We start from the raw sequence: 17,220 nt of genomic DNA on the forward strand, positions 1-17,220 counted from the left end.
TTGGACGAGCATGAGCAGCAAGCCACGGTATTTTACCAAATCCGTATTTTCAAGCTGGTGCGGTGATTGACTCAGTCCTCACGACGATTTTACCTGATTGGCATACCCATTTTGAATTGTACTGCCTATGAACAGAAACTTCTTGATCACCCCTCATACATTGCCAACCATTTTACGTCGACGAATTCTATGAAAATGACTCCAATTTTCTTGTTGTTCTTGTTGTTGTTGTCGTCTTCAGTCCTGAGACTGGTTTGATGCAGCTCTCCATGCTACTCTATCCTGTGCAAGCTTCTTCATCTCCCAGTACCTAATGCAACCTACATCCTTCTGAATCTGTTTAGTGTATTCATCTCTTGGTCTTCCTCTACGATTTTTACCCTCCACGCTGCCCTCCAATGCTAAATTTATGATCCCTTGATGCCTCAGAACATGTCCTACCAACCGGTCTCTTCTTCTTGTCAAGTTGTGCCACAAACTCCTCCTCTCCCCAATTCTATTCAATATCTCCTCATTAGTTATGTGATCCAACCATCTAATCTTCAGCATCCTTCTGTAGCACCACATTTCGAAAGCTTCTATTCTCTTCTTGTCTAAACTATTTATCATCCACGTGTCACTTCCATACGTGGCTACACTCCATACAAATACTTTCAGAAACGACTTCCTGACACTTAAATCTATACTCGATGTTAACAAATTTCTCTTCTTCAGAAACGCTTTCCTTGCCATTGCCAGTCTACATTTTATATCCTCTCTACTTCGACCATCATCAGTTATTTTGCTCCCCAAATAGCAAGGTGCCCATTTCCAAGTACAGTGTCAGAGCCGCCTCTCTGGCGCCTTTACCTTTCCAAAAGCCAAACTGATCGACAGGGAATATTCCTCAACTTTCCCTAAAATACGGCATAACTCTTTATTCGACCCCTGCATCCTCTTAGTGACACAGGATGATGTAACGCCAATTTGTAAATAAGCTATAACGCAATGTGGTTCGTGATGCAGATGGTAGCGGTGCTGGCACTGTTTGTGTTGGCCGCGGTGGGCGCGTCGACGTTGAGAGCGGACCACGCCCCCCCGGACCACGCCCCCTCGGGCCTCGCCCCCTCCCTGGAGCCCGCCGACGGGCGTCGCGGCGCCCGGGCTTTCCGCATCCCCGCGCCTTACCGGCCGCTGGTGCACATCCGTACAGCGGCTGCAGAAGAAGACGCAACGCCGCCGCCTCCGGAGGCGGAGCGCAGGCGGGACGGGGGCGGAGGGGCGACGGCGGCGCAGCTGCTGGCCGGGGGCGGCTGCCGCCAGGGCGAGAAGTGCGACACCACGCCGCAGCACACGCAGGTAGGGACAACTAGAGCACTGCTCCACTCACCTTTACGATACATTCCGACCAATCCTCCTCTACCAATATCAGGCAGCCACTTACCAGCGGCAAAATACTCCTATCGGAGCCCAATAAACGTGAATAAGTTCCTGTTCATTCAAAAGACTCTGACTGAAAAGTGGAGTACCAGCTGCCTCATTCTACCTCACCCAGCACCTTTAAAAATCTCCCAGAAATTTTTAACATGCAACTGACTTCCTCCTCCTATAACATCCCCTAACTGTGATCACCTGCCTCGAGATTACTGGGTATTTGTGTTGTCCTCATCATTTCATTATTATTATTATTATTCTCGAATCAGAAACACACAAATTTACAGTAGCCATACACATCAATAAATACGTATATATATATATATATATATATATATATATATATATATATATATATATATATATATATATATACAAATGGCATTTATATTACATGTGCCCAGTACTTTGCAACCTCCAAGGCGCTTGGAGTGGCTTGCAGGAGATCAGTCTTCGTGCAGGATGTAGGGCACAAAAGGCACTGGAGCATGTGGCTTGTGGTTTGTTCTTGTCCACAGTCACAGGACGTATCTTCTGTTATGAAGCCCCATCTCTTCAGGTTGTCTCTGGATCGTCCAACTCCTGATCGTAATCTGTTTAAAGATTTCCACACCAGCCAGCTCTCGTTGTGTCCAGTTGGCAGTTCTTCAGCTTCTGGCGTCTGCAGGTGAGGCATCGACTTTTTCCATAACTCCAGCCTCGCCTTCTATGGTGAAATGGTGAGCTTCTCGGATGTTCTCAGGAAGCTCTTTCGCGATCTCAGCCGTGCAGTGGATGGGCACTGTCCTGTTCCACTTTCAGTCTCTCCTTGTTGGCAGCAATTGTTCTGCGTACCCATGGTGGCGCTATTGCAGCCAGGCAGTAGAGCTTACCTGTGATCAACCTGTAGGTTTCGTTGAGAGCAATGTCTACTTGTCTGGCATGAGATGACCTGTACCAGACTGGAGAAGCATATTCATCATCATTCGTGAAAGTGGCGAGTTTCGACTGAGCAAAGATTGGGAATTTGTATGGGCGCTGATAACCGCGCAGTTGAGCGCCCCACAAACCAAACATCATCATCATCATCATGCTAACTGTGGCTCATTCACACTCACCAGTCCATCGCTGTAAGTAGCTCATACCCATCGACTCCCAGTTGGCCTTTCTCATTCCCTCATTCAGCCTGCCTCACTGTCATTGTATCTCTCTGTCACTTCACCCATCGGAGGTTCGAGTCCTCCTTCGGGCATGGGTGTGTGTGTGTGTGTGTGTGTGTGTGTGTGTGTGTGTGTGTGTCTGTGTGTGTGTGTGTCGTCCTTAGCGTAAGTTAGTTTACGTCAGATTAAGTAGCTTAGGGACCGATGACCTCAGCAGTTTGGTCCCATAAGACCTTACCACAATTTTTTCTCGAGCATGGTTGTGTGTGTCGTCCTTAGCGTTAAGTTAGATTAAGTAGTGTGTAAGCTTAGGGACCGATGACCTTAGCAGTTTCGTCCCATAAGACCTTACCACAAATTTCCAAAATTTCTCTGTCACAGACACAGTTCCCTTCGTTCTGTCCTACTACTATTGTCTTCCTTCACTGTCAGTATCTTCCTCTTGCTCTCTCTCTTACCGGTAATATCTCATTCATTCCTACCTACTGCTGCTTTCTCACTGTCACTCTCTCTCTCTTCCCCATTGCCATTGTCATCCACTCTGTTCCTGATTATCACTTCGCCTTTCTCTTTATTCCTCTCCTCCTGGCACTGTCTCCATCCCTCTTTTCCTAGCACTGTTCTGTCACTGTCAGCTATGTTCCACCGCCACTGCCTCCCTCTCTTCCTCTCTTACTGTCATTCGCTCTTTGTATAACACGACCACTGTCAACTACCATCCAGTATTTATTACTTTTAAGTCTCTTTGCCACTCCTACTGTCTTCTTCTCTCTCAGAATAAAACGGCGCGAATATGTTCATATGCCAAAATTTTTTAGAAAAATTTTAGGTGCCAAGAAAGGTACAATGAGGCAGCTGCTACCGCACTTTTCAGACAGGAATGTATTAGCACTTCTTGTGCTCGAACAGGAGCATTTTCCCTGCAGTAGCAGGACCTGTGAACATTTGAGAAGAAAAGTATTGCACAGCAAAATTTAGATAGTTTACTTATGTGAAATTGAAATCTATTCTCAGCCGCGTCTTTTACAATGGAGTCCCAGTATGTTGACGCATGAGACAAGATACTTGTGTTCTCAAAATGTATTTTGTGACCATTTTTGAGACAATTCTCAGCTATATCCAGGTTGCGAGCTCCCTGTGCTGATTACGTTTCTTGTGCTCGGCACGACGCTCTGCCATTGTGCGAATTGTCTGGCCTGTATAGATGCTGCCGCACTCGCAACTGACACCAATAACGTAAAACAAATTTTAGATCTAAGGGCCGAATTTTAAGTGCAAAAAATTTTGCGAATGCTTCAGTACTACACATGGTGCTCCTAGATGATAACGGAGTCACTTGCGTCCTGGGAGTATTTCTTGTACCGCGATCAATACTATGATGGGCTCACCACTGGCTTCCCCCAGTCGCCAATTTCTTCATGGAGCTCTTCGAGGAGCAGGCTCTGAACTCTGCACTGTTATGTCGTCTTGCTTCCGCAGGTACGTCGATGACACCTTCCTGATATGGCCTCACCGTGAAAATACACTGTAGCAGCTCGTGGATCACATTAACGCTATCCATCCCAACATTAGATTTACCATCGAGATGGAGGAGCTACCGTTGCCAGATGTTTCAGTTGAGCGGAAGGCAGGAGGCCGGCTCGGTCATTCATTGCACAGGAAACCGACGCACGCTGACTGATGATTGAAAGCCGGTAGTTTTCACCACCCTGTACACGAGAAACCGGTCCTGAACACGTTAATACACAGAGCCAAAGTTGTTTCTGACGACGGCCACCTACAGTCTGAGTTGCAGTACTTGAGACACGTGTTCAGGGATAATGGCTACAGCAAAACATTGCAAACGTTTTCAGATGTCAATGTAGAAGGACGCCTTGTGAATCGGGAGAAGAAGCCAAGCCGGTGGCTTTCCCGCCATGCAGTGTGGCAACGAGCAGCACGTTAGGACGTCTACTGCAGAGACGAGGACTCAGACCAGTGTTTCGGCTCGCCCCCAAGATACCTCTTCGTGCGCCATGTGTGTACAGTGTACGTTGCGAGTGCGGCAGCATCTGTGCAGGCCAGACAATTCGCACAGTTGCAGAGCGCTGTGCGGAACAGAAGAAACGTATTAAGCACAGGGAGCTCGACAACCTGGACATAGCTGAGCATTGCCTCAAAAACGGTCAGTTTGAGAACACAGGAATCTTGGCTTGTGCGTCAACACACTGCGACTCCATTATAAAACAGGCGGCTGAGATTAGAATGAACAGCAACAATCTGAAGAGAGACTAGAGGTGCCCACAGAGTAGGGCGTGGTGGCGGGCTTTGGGTGTCAGAAGAAAGCAGCGGCTTGTGGGGAGGAAGCAGCGGCGCTCTCAGGCGTGGCACTGGACCCTCGCCCCGCGAGACGTCAAGCGGCTCCGAAGCGGGCCGGAGCTGCTACGAGCTGCCCGGCTCACCTTCTGCGCACGCGACGGTTCGGCCCTCTCTGATTGGTGCCAGAAGCTGTAATCCCAGATATATAAGCTGGAAATAGTGCCAGTCCTGTCTCAAATGATAGGACGCCAGGTGCTCTGCCTCGCCCTCAGTATCCGCCTTCTCTCCCCCACACGCATCCTCTACGACATCATCCCCTTCCCCCACCTTCTCCTTTTTCTTGAGCACATCCTCACCCTCTATACTGTCGGCCACCTCGATCCCCCACACCCCCTGGTGTCCCCCTTTCTCCCCATCCCCCAGCCCGTTGCCGCGTCTTTACCGTGTCGCCCGTCTCCATCTCCGCACCCTCCACCTTGTTTTCCAACGCAACTTCCAACTCCTACCCCTCCCCTCCTATCCACTATAATCCCACCTTCCTCCTCCCTGCTGCTCAGTGCCGCCTCTCCTTCCCCTCCCTTCCCCTCAGTGGCTTTCCCCCTCCTCCACCCCCTCCCACCACCGTGCTCCCCTTCTGTGTCTCTGCTCTCCCTCCTGTCTTCCCTCCTGTCCATCGCCTGCCTCTTCGTGCGCCCCTTGCCCCCCTACTCCTCTTCCACCCGCCCCCTTGCCCCCTCTTATTCGACCTCCAGTCCCTCGGCAGCTTCCTACCAGCGGTTTTTATTCTCTGTAAGTGTTTCCGTCGTTTCCAGTGGTTTTGTTTTTTAAGTGTCTCGCTCTGTGTGATTTTTATTCTGTGGCCGGCTTTTAACCTGTGTTTGACTCCTGTGATTTTAAGTGCTCACGAATTGCCAGCTGTGTTCTTTTAACTTTATGTCGACTTTTTAACTGTCCTTCTGTGCATGTCCCCGTATTAGTGTATATTTTAACTCCCATAATCTCCATTTATTGTGTTTTTATGTCTCCCTTTTGTCCCATCTTTTTCTGTAATCGTTCCCATTTCCCATTTCATATATTTTGTAAAACCATTTGGCTGAAGAGCGGTGGATTGTGCTGCTGCCAGCCTTCCCCTGCCCATGGGGCAGGTGATTCAAATTACTATAAAGAAAAAAAAAACCAGTCACTAGTTTTACTACTGATGACCATGGCAGTGCTATCCATCAAAAGCTGGACAATTATATTAGAGTTGACATGGCTTGAAAACCGATAACACTTTATTCAACGAAGTCATTTTACAGCATGTTTATCCCTGTTCTGTCATATTACAAAATAGTTTCCTTTGCGCCTCGGATTTTAAGTGCGTATTTTATGCGTGGGAAAACTCTGTCTCAGAAACGAATAATGATACTTTAAAAAATTTCAAAGTTGTTTGACAACGGTATCTTCGGAATGCATCGTAAAAATTTCAGCCATTTACTGTGCACAGCGGTCTTGGAATCCTCGGCTGCAGTTTGGTCTGCTGGTGACCGCGAAAATATAGTTTTCCGAGGAACTACGATAAAGCCCACCGTAGACCACATTAAATCCAAAAAGAATCAACCGATTTGACCCATTTGCCTAAGCATGGCGAAGTGTGTAATATTCATACTTCGACTCTATACTGTAGGGGAGTGCCACTAAGGTCATCCCTCTGCTGGGTACGCAAATGGTCCCTAGCCCAAGGGCTTTCCAAACCACTTGACCCCACCTTTCAGTCACCAATAGAACCCAAGGTATGAGTACCGGGAAATCACGTTTCCATGCGCGGCATCGTGGAACATATTAGGTACGTATCGTGTCGCATGCATACTGATTGACAAAACTTTACTCTCACTGATATACAAGAGTCGCCAGGCGCATTCCCTCTGGTGTTTCAGCAAATATTTGTAATTTGTAGCAGGAGACAACCCAAACAAATACAGCTCATCACGTCTTTAATGCAACGTCCAGCGTCGATGGGAATCCTCGGTTTTCTTTCCAGTTACATCTAACCTACATTTATACTCCGCAAGCCACCCAACGGTGTGTGGTGGAGGGTACTTTACGTGTCACTGTCATTACCTCCCTTTCCTGTTCCAGTCGCGTATGGTTCGCGGGAAGAACGACTGTCTGAAAGCCTCCGTGCGCGCTCTAATCTCTCTAATTTTACATTCGTGATCTCCTCGGGATGTATAAATAGGGGGAAGCAATATATTGGATACCTCATCCAGAAGCGCACCCGCCCGAAACCTGGACAGCAAGCTACACCGCGATGCAGAGCGCCTCTCTTGCAGAGTCTGCCACTTGAGTTTGCTAAACATCTCCGTAACGCTATCACGGTTACCAAATAACCCTGTGACGAAACGCGCCGCTCTTCTTTGGATCTTCTCTATCTCCTGCGTCAACCCGATCTGGTACGGATCCCACACTGATGAGCAATACTCAAGTATAGGTCGAACGAGTGTTTTGTAAGCCACCTCCTTTGTTGATGGACTACATTTTCTAAGGACTCTCCCAATGAATCTCAACCTGGTACCCGCCTTACCAACAATTAATTTTATATGATCATTCCACTTCAAATCGTTCCGCACACATACTCCCAGATATTTTACAGAAGTAACTGCTACCAGTGTTTGTTCCGCTGTCATATAATCATACAATAAAGGATCCTTCTTTCTATGTATTCGCAATACATTACATTTGTCTATGTTAAGGGTCAGTTGCCACTCCTTGCATCAAGTGCCTATCCGCTGCAGATCTTCCTGCATTTCGCTACAATTTTCTAATGCTGCAACTTCTCTGTATACTACAGCATCATCTGCGAAAAGCCGCACGGAACTTCCGACACTATCTACTAGGTCATTTATATATATTGTGCAAAGCAATGGTTCCATAACAATCCCCTGTGGCACGCCAGAGGTTACTTTAACGTCTGTAGACGTCTCTCCATTGATAACAACATGCTGTGTTCTGTTTGCTAAAAACTCCTCAATCCAGCCACACAGCTGGTCTGATATTCCGTAGGCTCTTACTTTATCAGGCAACAGTGCGGAACTGTATCGAACGCCTTCCGGAAGTCAAGGAAAATGGCATCTACCTGGGAGCCTGTATCTAATATTTTCTGGGTCTCGTGAACAAATAAAGCGAGTTGGGTTTCACACGATCGCTGTTTCCGGAATCCATGTTGATTCCTACATAGTAGATTCTGGGTTTCCAGAAACGACATGATACTCGAGCAAAAAACATGTTCTAAAATTCTACAACAGATCGACGTCAGAGATATAGGTCTATAGTTTTGCGCATCTGCTCGACGAACCTTCTTGAAGACTGGGACTACCTGTGCTCGTTTCCAAGTAAACGGAGCAGCCACATTAACGTGACTGCGCCCTATGTTCGACGTCGACGTGCAGTAATCTCTCACAGGCGGGCGGCAGATGTCAGCACTAGCAGCGGAAAGTATATATAACGCGTCGGGGAGACGCGGCAAGCAGTGAAATCGTTGTCACAACGTGGAAACAGCGATTTATCTGCGGACCAAAGGGGCACGATCGTTGGCTCTCGCGGCGAGGATGGAAGCATTTTCGAAACAGCTAAGTTTTGTAAACTGTTCTTCCGCCGTGGTGGCTTAAAGCATACCGTGCATGGCAAAATGGCACGATCCAAAGCCGGTCGCTATGGTCGAGAGGTTTCAGGCACTTCAGTCCCGAACCACACAGCTGCTACACTCACAGGTTCGAATAATCCTGCCTCGGGCATGGATGTGTGTGATATCCTTAGGTTAGTTAGTAAGGTTTACTTAGTTCTCAGTCTAGGGGAGTGATGGCCTCAGATGTTAAGTCCCATAGTGCTTAGAGCCATTTGAATCATTTGAACCGTGACCCAAAACCAATGCCCCAACTCAACGGTGGTGCACCAGAGGCCACAGATCACAGGAGTGAACGGCGGCTGTGGAGATGTGTGTGGGGGAATAGACGTGTAACTGTTGAGCAGCTAACCACCCAGATGAAACAAGATCGTGTCAGCAGTGTCTCCTTAATGATCGTTCGGCGAACCTTGCTGCGTATGGCCCCCTGCAGTACCCACGCTTACTGCTATTCATCAACAACGAACACTGGCTTTTACGAGCCAATACCGCAACTAGGCGTCAGTTATGTGGCGACAGGTGGCCTTTTCAAATGAGTCGCGTGTTGTGCTCCATCCGACAGATGGCTGTTGGCGTGTACGGTGTGAAATGTCTTAAGGCAAAAAACCCGCAATAACCGTCGGAAGGTTCCAGCCTAGAGGAGGGAGTGTTGCGGTCTGGAGAACGTTTTCGTGGCATTCCGTGGGTAATCTCGACATCCTGGAAGGCACAACGGATCAGCACAAGTATGCACCTATTGTTCGGGACCTCGTCCACCACTGTTGTATGTTGTATGTTGACCGGTGACCGAAAAACAGCGGAGAGGCTCCGTCCCCGCCGCAGCCGCAGTCGTCCACAACCTCACGACGACTGCCGCAGTCCACTTCACCCATCCGCCGCCCCACGCCGAACCCAGGATTATTGTGAGGTTCGGCCCCGGTGGACCGCCCCCCCCCCCCCCCAACTCCCCAGAGAATGTCTCATACTAGACGAAACTCCAAAAAGGTGGGAATTTAAGGAGATGGGACCTGGATAAACTGACAAAACCAGAGGTTGTGGAGTGTTTCAGGGAGAGCATAAGGGAACGATTCTCACGAATGGGGGAAAGAAATGCGGTAGAAGAAGAATGGGTAGCTTTGAGGGATGAAGTAATGAAAAAAATGGTTCAAATGGCTCTGAGCACTATGGGACTTAACATCTGTGGTCATCAGTCCCCTATAACTTAGAACTACTTAAACCTAACTAACCTAAGGACATCACACACATCCATGTCCGAGGCAGGATTCGAACCTGCGACCGTAGTGAAGTAAAAAAAGAAGGCAGCAGAGGATCAAGTAGGTGAAAAGACGAGGGCTAATAGAAATCCTTGGGTGACAGAAAAGTATTGAACTTAATTGATGAAAAGAGAAAATATAAAAATGCAGTAAACGAAGCAGGCAAAAAGGAATACAAACGTCTCAAAAATGAGATCGACAGGAAGTGCAAAATGGCTAAGCAGGCATGGCTAGAGGACAAATGTAAGAATGTAGAGGTTTATCTCATTAGGGGTAAGATAGGTACTACCTACAGGAAAATTAGAGAGAAAAGAGAACCGCTTGTATGAATATCAAGAGGTCAGATGGAAACCCAGTTATAAGGAAAGAAGGGAAAGCAGAAAAGTGCAAGGAGTATATAGAGGGTCTATACAAGGGTGAGGTAGTTGAGGGCAATATTATGGAAATGGAAGAGGATGTAGATGAAGATGAAATTGGAGATATGATACTGCATGAAGAGTTTGACAGAGCACTGAAGGACCTAAGTCGAAACAAGGCCCCAGTAGTAGACAACATTCCATCAGAACTACTGATAGCCTTGGGAGAGCCAGTCCTGACAAAACTCTACCATCTGGTGAGCAAGATGTATGAGACAGGCGAAATACCCTCAGACTTCAAGAAGAATATAATAATTCCAATCCCAAAGAAAGCAGGTGCTGACAGATGTGAAAATTACCGAACTATCAGTTTAATAAGTCACGGCTGCAAAAAAACTAGCGCCAATTCTATACAGACGAATGGAAAAACTGATAGATGCCGACCTCGGGGAAGACCAGTTTGGATTCCGTAGAAATATTGGAACACGTGAGGCAATACTGACCCTACGACTTATCTTAGAAGCTAGATTAAGAAAAGGCAAACCAACGTTTCTAGCATTTGTAGACTTAGAGAAAGTTTTCGACAATGTTGATTGGTAAACTCCCTTTCAACTTCTGAAGGGGGCAGGGGTAAAATACAGGGAGCGAAAAGCTATTTACAATTTGTACAGAAATCAGGTGGCAGTTATAAGAGTCGAGGGGCATTAAAGGGAAGCAGTGGTTGGGAAGGAAGTGAGACAGGGTTTTAGCCTCTCCCCGATGTTATTCAATCTGTATATTGATCAAGCAATAAAGGAAACAAAAGAAAAATTCGGAGTAGGTATTAAAATCCATGGAGAAGAAATAAAAACTTTGAGGTTCGCCGATGACATTGTAATTCTGTCAAAGACAGCAAAGGACTTGTAAGAGCAGTTGAACGGAATGGAAAGTGTCTTGAAAGGAGGATATAAGATGAACATCAACAAAAGAAAAACGAGGATGATGGAATGTAGTCGAATTAAATCGGGTGATGCGGAGGGAATTAGATTAGGAAATGAGACACCTAAAGTAGTAAAGGAGTTTTGCTATTTGGGGAGCAAAATAACTGATGATGGTCGAAGTAGAGAGGATATAAAATGTAGACTGGCAATGGCAAGGAAAACGTTTCTGTAGAAGAGAAATTTGTTAACATCGAGTATAGATTTAAGTGTAACTGAGGCAGAAGAAGGGGAACGAGCCCGCATTCACCGAGGCAGACGTAAAACAGCCTAAAAACCATCTACAGACTGGCCAGCTCACTGGACCTCCACACAAGTCCACCGGGCAGATTTGTATCGGGGACCGGGCGCTCCTACCCGCTCCGAAAAGCCGTGAGTTAGACCACTCGGCTAACTGGGCGGGCCTAGTCCACGCTTACATGCAGTTTGCTTTTCCTCATTGTGATGGCACCTACCAGCAGGACAACGCAAAGTGTCGGACATGTCGCAAAGTACGTGCATGATTCGAAGAGCACCAGCATGAGTTTACCACACTCCCCTGGTTATCAAACTCCCCAGATTTAACCCCAATCGAGGATCTGTAGGAGCCCCTTGATCGGGCTGCACGTGGAATGGATCCTCAACTGAGAAACGTAGCGCAGCTGGCCACAGCGCCAGAGTTGGCAAGGGTCTACATCCCCGCCGGTGCCTTGCTGAGCCTACTGACTCTCTTCCTGACGTTTCGCAGCAGTCCGCGCTGGAAATTCAATCTTGTGACAGGTGATCACACTAATGTGACTGGACACTGTAGAATGATTGAAACTTGCATCTTACGTGCCATTCGACAGAACAGTCCCACATTAGACTAGTTCGGTATTAGTTTTATCGATGTATATTAACAGCGACAGTAACACATGAAGAATAACCAGTACTTCAAATGTTCAAATGTGTGTGAAATCTTATGGGACTTAACTGCTAAGGGCATCAGTCCCTAAGCTTACACACTACTTAAACTAAATTATCCTAAGGACAAACACATACACACCCATGCCCGATGGAGGACTCGAACCTCCGCCGGGACCAGCCGCACAGTCCATGACTGCAGCGCCTTAGACCGCTCGGCTTAATCCAAACACATGTGAATCCTTTTTGTGGCGCTGTATTAAAGAGAACGTGTACAGTAATAACTCCAAAACCGTTGCTGAGCTGAAATCAGCCATTCAGGAGCTCACCGACAGCATTGACGTTCCGACACTTCAGCGAGCCTTACAGAATTTCGCTGTTCGTCTGCGTCACATCATCGTCAATGATGGCAGTCATATCGAACACGTCATAACTTAAATTGGAAAATCTGTAGTGACGTTTACATGTTGAATAAATTGTGTTGCACCGTAGTTTGTAACTAATTTATGTTTTTTTTTCGTATAGCTCAATAAGTGTCACCGTGTATGTACCGACTGAAGTGACAAGTAAAATTTTGTGGCTGGGCTGTTTTGGGGAGGAGACCAGACAGCGAGGTCATCGGTGTCATCGGATTAGGGAAGGACAGGGAAGGAAATCGGCCGCGCTCTTTCAGAGTAACCATTCCGGCATTTGCCTGGGACGATTTAGGGAAATCACGGAAAACCTAAATCACGATGGCCGGACGCGGGATTGAATCATCGTCCTCCCGAATGCGAGTCCAGAGTGAAAATTTGTTCCAAGGTCGAGATTCAAACCAGGATCTCCTGCTCAATAGGGACATCCGCTAACCAATACGCCACACTGGCGCACTGGCTTTGAACAAATGCATGGACTAGCCAAGTCTGCAATGCTGTTCGGGTTTAGTGTAAATAGCAAATCAGGTGAAGGGTGAGTGGTAAGTTGGATTGAGGAGCAAGGCGTGCTGGGATAGTCCGTGCATTTGTGCAGAGCCACTGTGGCAGGGTGGCGCAGTGGTCCGCGTATCTGATAGATCTGGGCTCATTCGTCGCTCCGGTCTGCTTATCTACATCATAGATTTAGAGACTTGGGAAGGTCTCTTGAAAAGGTTTCATTTGATTAAAGCACCAATGCCTGGACGTCAGGCACAATGCTGCAGTGCTCTTCCAATACAGCTAGAGAACCTCAGCATAGTTGTTCTAGTTTAGGGGGAATAATAAGTGGCCTGTAACGGGAATCAAACCGACTCTTTCCGTCGACTCTGAGTGTCGCTTTAAAGACGTGATGAGCAGCATTTGTTTGGACTCACTCCAGAAACAAATTCCAAAAACGAAATTGCGAACACCTGTCCAAAAATAAGAGAAAATGCGCCAGACAACTCTTAGGAGGGACATCCGGGATGCACCACACAAAATTTCACTCACAAACCCATACGACAATAATAATCCCCAATTGCTTCGAACAAGAAGGAATAATCACATACAGAAAATAACGAGCTACAATTAATACACATGTTTATGGAAACTAAATAAGTAAACCACTTGTGTAATACCTTTCTTAAAGTAATAGCAGGTTCAGTAAAACAAAACACTCCAACTTGATCTCTTGAATATGTCCAACATACGTTCTTTATTGTAATCCCGTCACAGTTGCGTTTTATTAAGCGGGTGATTAGCTTCGAACTGCAAAAGTACTTTTCAAGCCAGGCCTATTGAAGCTGCAGTACTAGTGCTTGCTTAGGCAACACTCAATTCACACATAGGTAATACACATATAATACATAGTCACAATGGAATATCAGATCCATTTCACAATGTAGATGTATTCATCGAGTGCAATTGAAAGTATGTACTCTATGTGTATTAAATATGTGTGAATTGACTGTCGTCCAACCAAGCACAATTAGGGCAGCTTTAATAGCCCTGGCTTGAAAATGAACTCAGCAGTTCGCAACACGCCACCAGCGCAATAAAACGGAACAGTGAAGACATTACTCTAAAGAATTTACATCGACCAGCCAATAAACTGGTACACCTGCCTAATATCGCGTAGGGCCCCTGTGAGCACGCAGAAGTGCCGCAGCCCGACGTGCCATGGACTCGACTAACGTCTGAAGTAGTGCTGCAGGGAACTGACACCATGAATCCTACAGGGCTGTCCAGGCGGGGGGACACCTCTTCTGAAAAGCACGTTGCAAGGCATCCCAGGAACGCTCAATAATATTCATTCTGGGTAGTTTGATGGCCAGCGGAAGTGTTTAAACTCAGAAGAGTGTTCCTGGAGCCACTCTGCAGCAGTTCTGGACGTATGGCCTGTCGCATAGTCCTGCTGGAATTGCCCAAGTAAATCGGAATGCACAATGGACATGAATGAATGCAGGTGATCAGACAGGATGCCTACGTACGTGTCACTTGTCAGAATCGTATCTAGACGTATCAGGGGTCCCATATCACTTCAACTGCACACGCCCCACAATATCACAGAGTCTCCAACAGCTTGAACAGTCACCTGATGACATGCAGGGTCCACGGATTCAAAAGGTTGTCCCCATACCCATACACGTCCATCCACTCAATACAATTTGAAACGAGACTCGTCCGACCAGGCAACATGTTTACAGTCATCAACAGTTCAATGTCGGTGTTGACGGGCCCAACTGAGGCACAAACCTTTGTGCCATACGGTCATGAAGCCTACACGAGAGAGCCTTCGGCTCCGAAAGAACATACCGATGATATGTTGAATGGTTCAAAATGGTTCAAATGGCTTTAAGCACTAAGGGATTTAACATCTGATGTCATCACTCCCCTACACTTAGAACTACTTAAACGTTAAGGACATAACACACATGCATGCCCGATGCAGGATTCGAACCTGCGACCGTAGCACGCTGAGACTTGTTGATGGTCCAGCAATGAAATCGGCAGCAATTTGCGGAAGGGTTGCACTTTTGTCACGTTGAACGACTCTCTTCAAACATCGCTGGTCCCGTTCTTGCAGGATCTTTTTCCAGCCCCAGCGATGTCATAGAGTTGATGTTTTACCGGATTCGTGATATTCACGGTACACTCGTGAAGTGGTCGTACGGGAAAATTCCCGCTTCATCGCTACCTCGGAAATGTTGTGCCCCACCGCTCGTGCGCCGACTATAACATCAAATTCACTTAAATCTTGATAACCTGTGAATGCGGCAGCAGTAACTGATCTAACAACTGCACCACACACTTGTTTATATAGGCGTTGCCGACCGCAGCGCCTTATTCTGCCTGTTCATATATCTCTGTATTTGAATACGCGTGCCTATCTCAGTTTCTTTGTCACTGCAGTGCATGTTGTCCAAATTTGCTGGTCCTGTCCTGAGTTAAGGTTGGAAATAAGTATATGTGCATGTTTTGTAGGGACCGATTTATCGAGAAATTCGATATATGGAGCATCGAAGTAGCAAGAGTCAGCCGTACGTCGTGTGAGCTGCCTTTGCTGCCTCGTCGCGTATTTTCGGACTTGTCTGCTTTTAGCTTCGCCCGGAAAGACGCGCGCGCGCAACCGGCCCAGCGACAGGTCTTTGACTGAGCTGGCTGGGGTGACCTTGAACTGCGCAGCCAGCAGAAAGGAGGCTACGGTCGCCGACCGCCTTGCCTCTGCCGTAACTCTCTCCTGTCCACACACACACGCACGACTGTTCGAGCAGTCCACTATTGTGTGCGGCTCGGCAGGAAGCGAGATAGGCTTTGCACACCTAACTGCTCTCCACAAGGACGGGAGAGGATAATCTCAGCAGTTGGCAAATAGGGAAATGCATCTTTTATTCGCTTAACAATGAAAGACAGTCCCGCATTTACACTGCAGGCTATCTACGCTGCAGCGACGTAAACTTCAAACAAGAAATGTGTTTTCTATAGTACGGTTTGGGTCCCCTTATGACACACTGACACGCGAAAACAGAAGGAGAGATGGAAAGAAAATGGAACATCACTCGTTCAGTGACTATACACTGATAGGCCACAGAAGTTGGTTATAGGCATGCGCATTCAAATGCAGAGATATGTAAACAGGCAGAGTACAGCAGTGCGGTCGGCAACGCCTATATAAGACAACAAGTGTGTGTCGCAGTTGTTAGGTCGGTTACTGCTGCTACAATGCTAGGTTATCAAGATTGAAGTGAGTTTGAACGTGGTGTTATAGTCGGAGTACGAGCTATAGGACACAGCATCTCCGAGGTATCAATGGTGTGAGGATTTTCTCGTACAGCCCTTTCACGAGCGTATCGGGAATATCACGAATCCAATAAAACACCAAATCTCCTGCATATATGCTGTCGGAAAAAGATCCTGCAAGACTGGGACCAACGACGACTGAAGAGAATCGTTCGACGTAACAGAAGTGCAATCCTTCCGCAAATTGCTGCATGAACTCAGTGCTGGACCATCAACAAGTATCAGAGTGCGAACTACTCAACGAAAAATCAGCGATATGGGCTTTCGGAGCCGGAGGTCCACTCGTGTACCCTTGACGACTGCAAGACACAAAGCTTTACGCCTCGCCTGGGCATGTCAAGAAAATGGTTCAAATGGCTCTGAGCACTATGGGACTTAACATCTATGGTCATCAGTCCCCTAGAACTTAGAACTACTTAAACCTAACTAACCTAAGGACATCACACTGCACCCAGTCATCACGAGGCAGAGAAAATCCCTGACCCCGCCGGGAATCGAACCCGGGAACCCGGGCGCGGGAAGCGAGAACGCTACCGCACGACCACGAGCTGCGGACTGGGCATGTCAACACCGACATTGGACTGTTGATGACCGGAAACATGTTGCCTGGTCGGACGAGTCTCGTTTCAAATTATATCGATCGAACGCAAGTGTATGAGTACGGAGACAACCTCGTGAACCCATGGACCCTGCTTGGCAGTACAGAACTGTTCAAACTGGTGGAGGCTCTGTAATGGCATCTGGCGTGTGCAGTTAGAGTGATATCATCTAGATACGACTCTGACAGATGACACATACGTAAACATCCTGTCCGATCACCTGCATCCATTCATGTTCTTTGTGCATTCCGACGGACTTGAGCAATTTTAGCACGACAATGCGACACCTCCCACGTCCTGAATTGCTACAGAGCGGCTCCAGGAACACTCATATGAGTTTAATCACTTCCACTGGCCACCAAACTCCCCAGACATGAACATTATTGGGAATATCTGGGATGCCTTGCAAC

The 17,220-nt window shown here is 47.3% G+C and overlaps 1 protein-coding gene across 1 annotated transcript in view; it reads left to right on the top strand.

Moving 5' to 3' along the window:
• The first annotated feature begins 987 nt into the window (after positions 1-987).
• The window catches only part of LOC124717205, a 64,583-nt gene continuing 48,350 nt past the window's right edge, over positions 988-17,220 (top strand). The window contains exon 1 of the mRNA XM_047243984.1: positions 988-1,338. Within this exon, the coding sequence (XP_047099940.1) occupies positions 988-1,338 (351 nt within the window). The remainder of the gene's footprint in view (positions 1,339-17,220) is intronic.

This window comes from Schistocerca piceifrons, chromosome 9 (assembly GCF_021461385.2).
Source record: "Schistocerca piceifrons isolate TAMUIC-IGC-003096 chromosome 9, iqSchPice1.1, whole genome shotgun sequence".
In the NCBI taxonomy this organism is placed as follows: Eukaryota; Metazoa; Arthropoda; class Insecta; order Orthoptera; family Acrididae; genus Schistocerca; species Schistocerca piceifrons.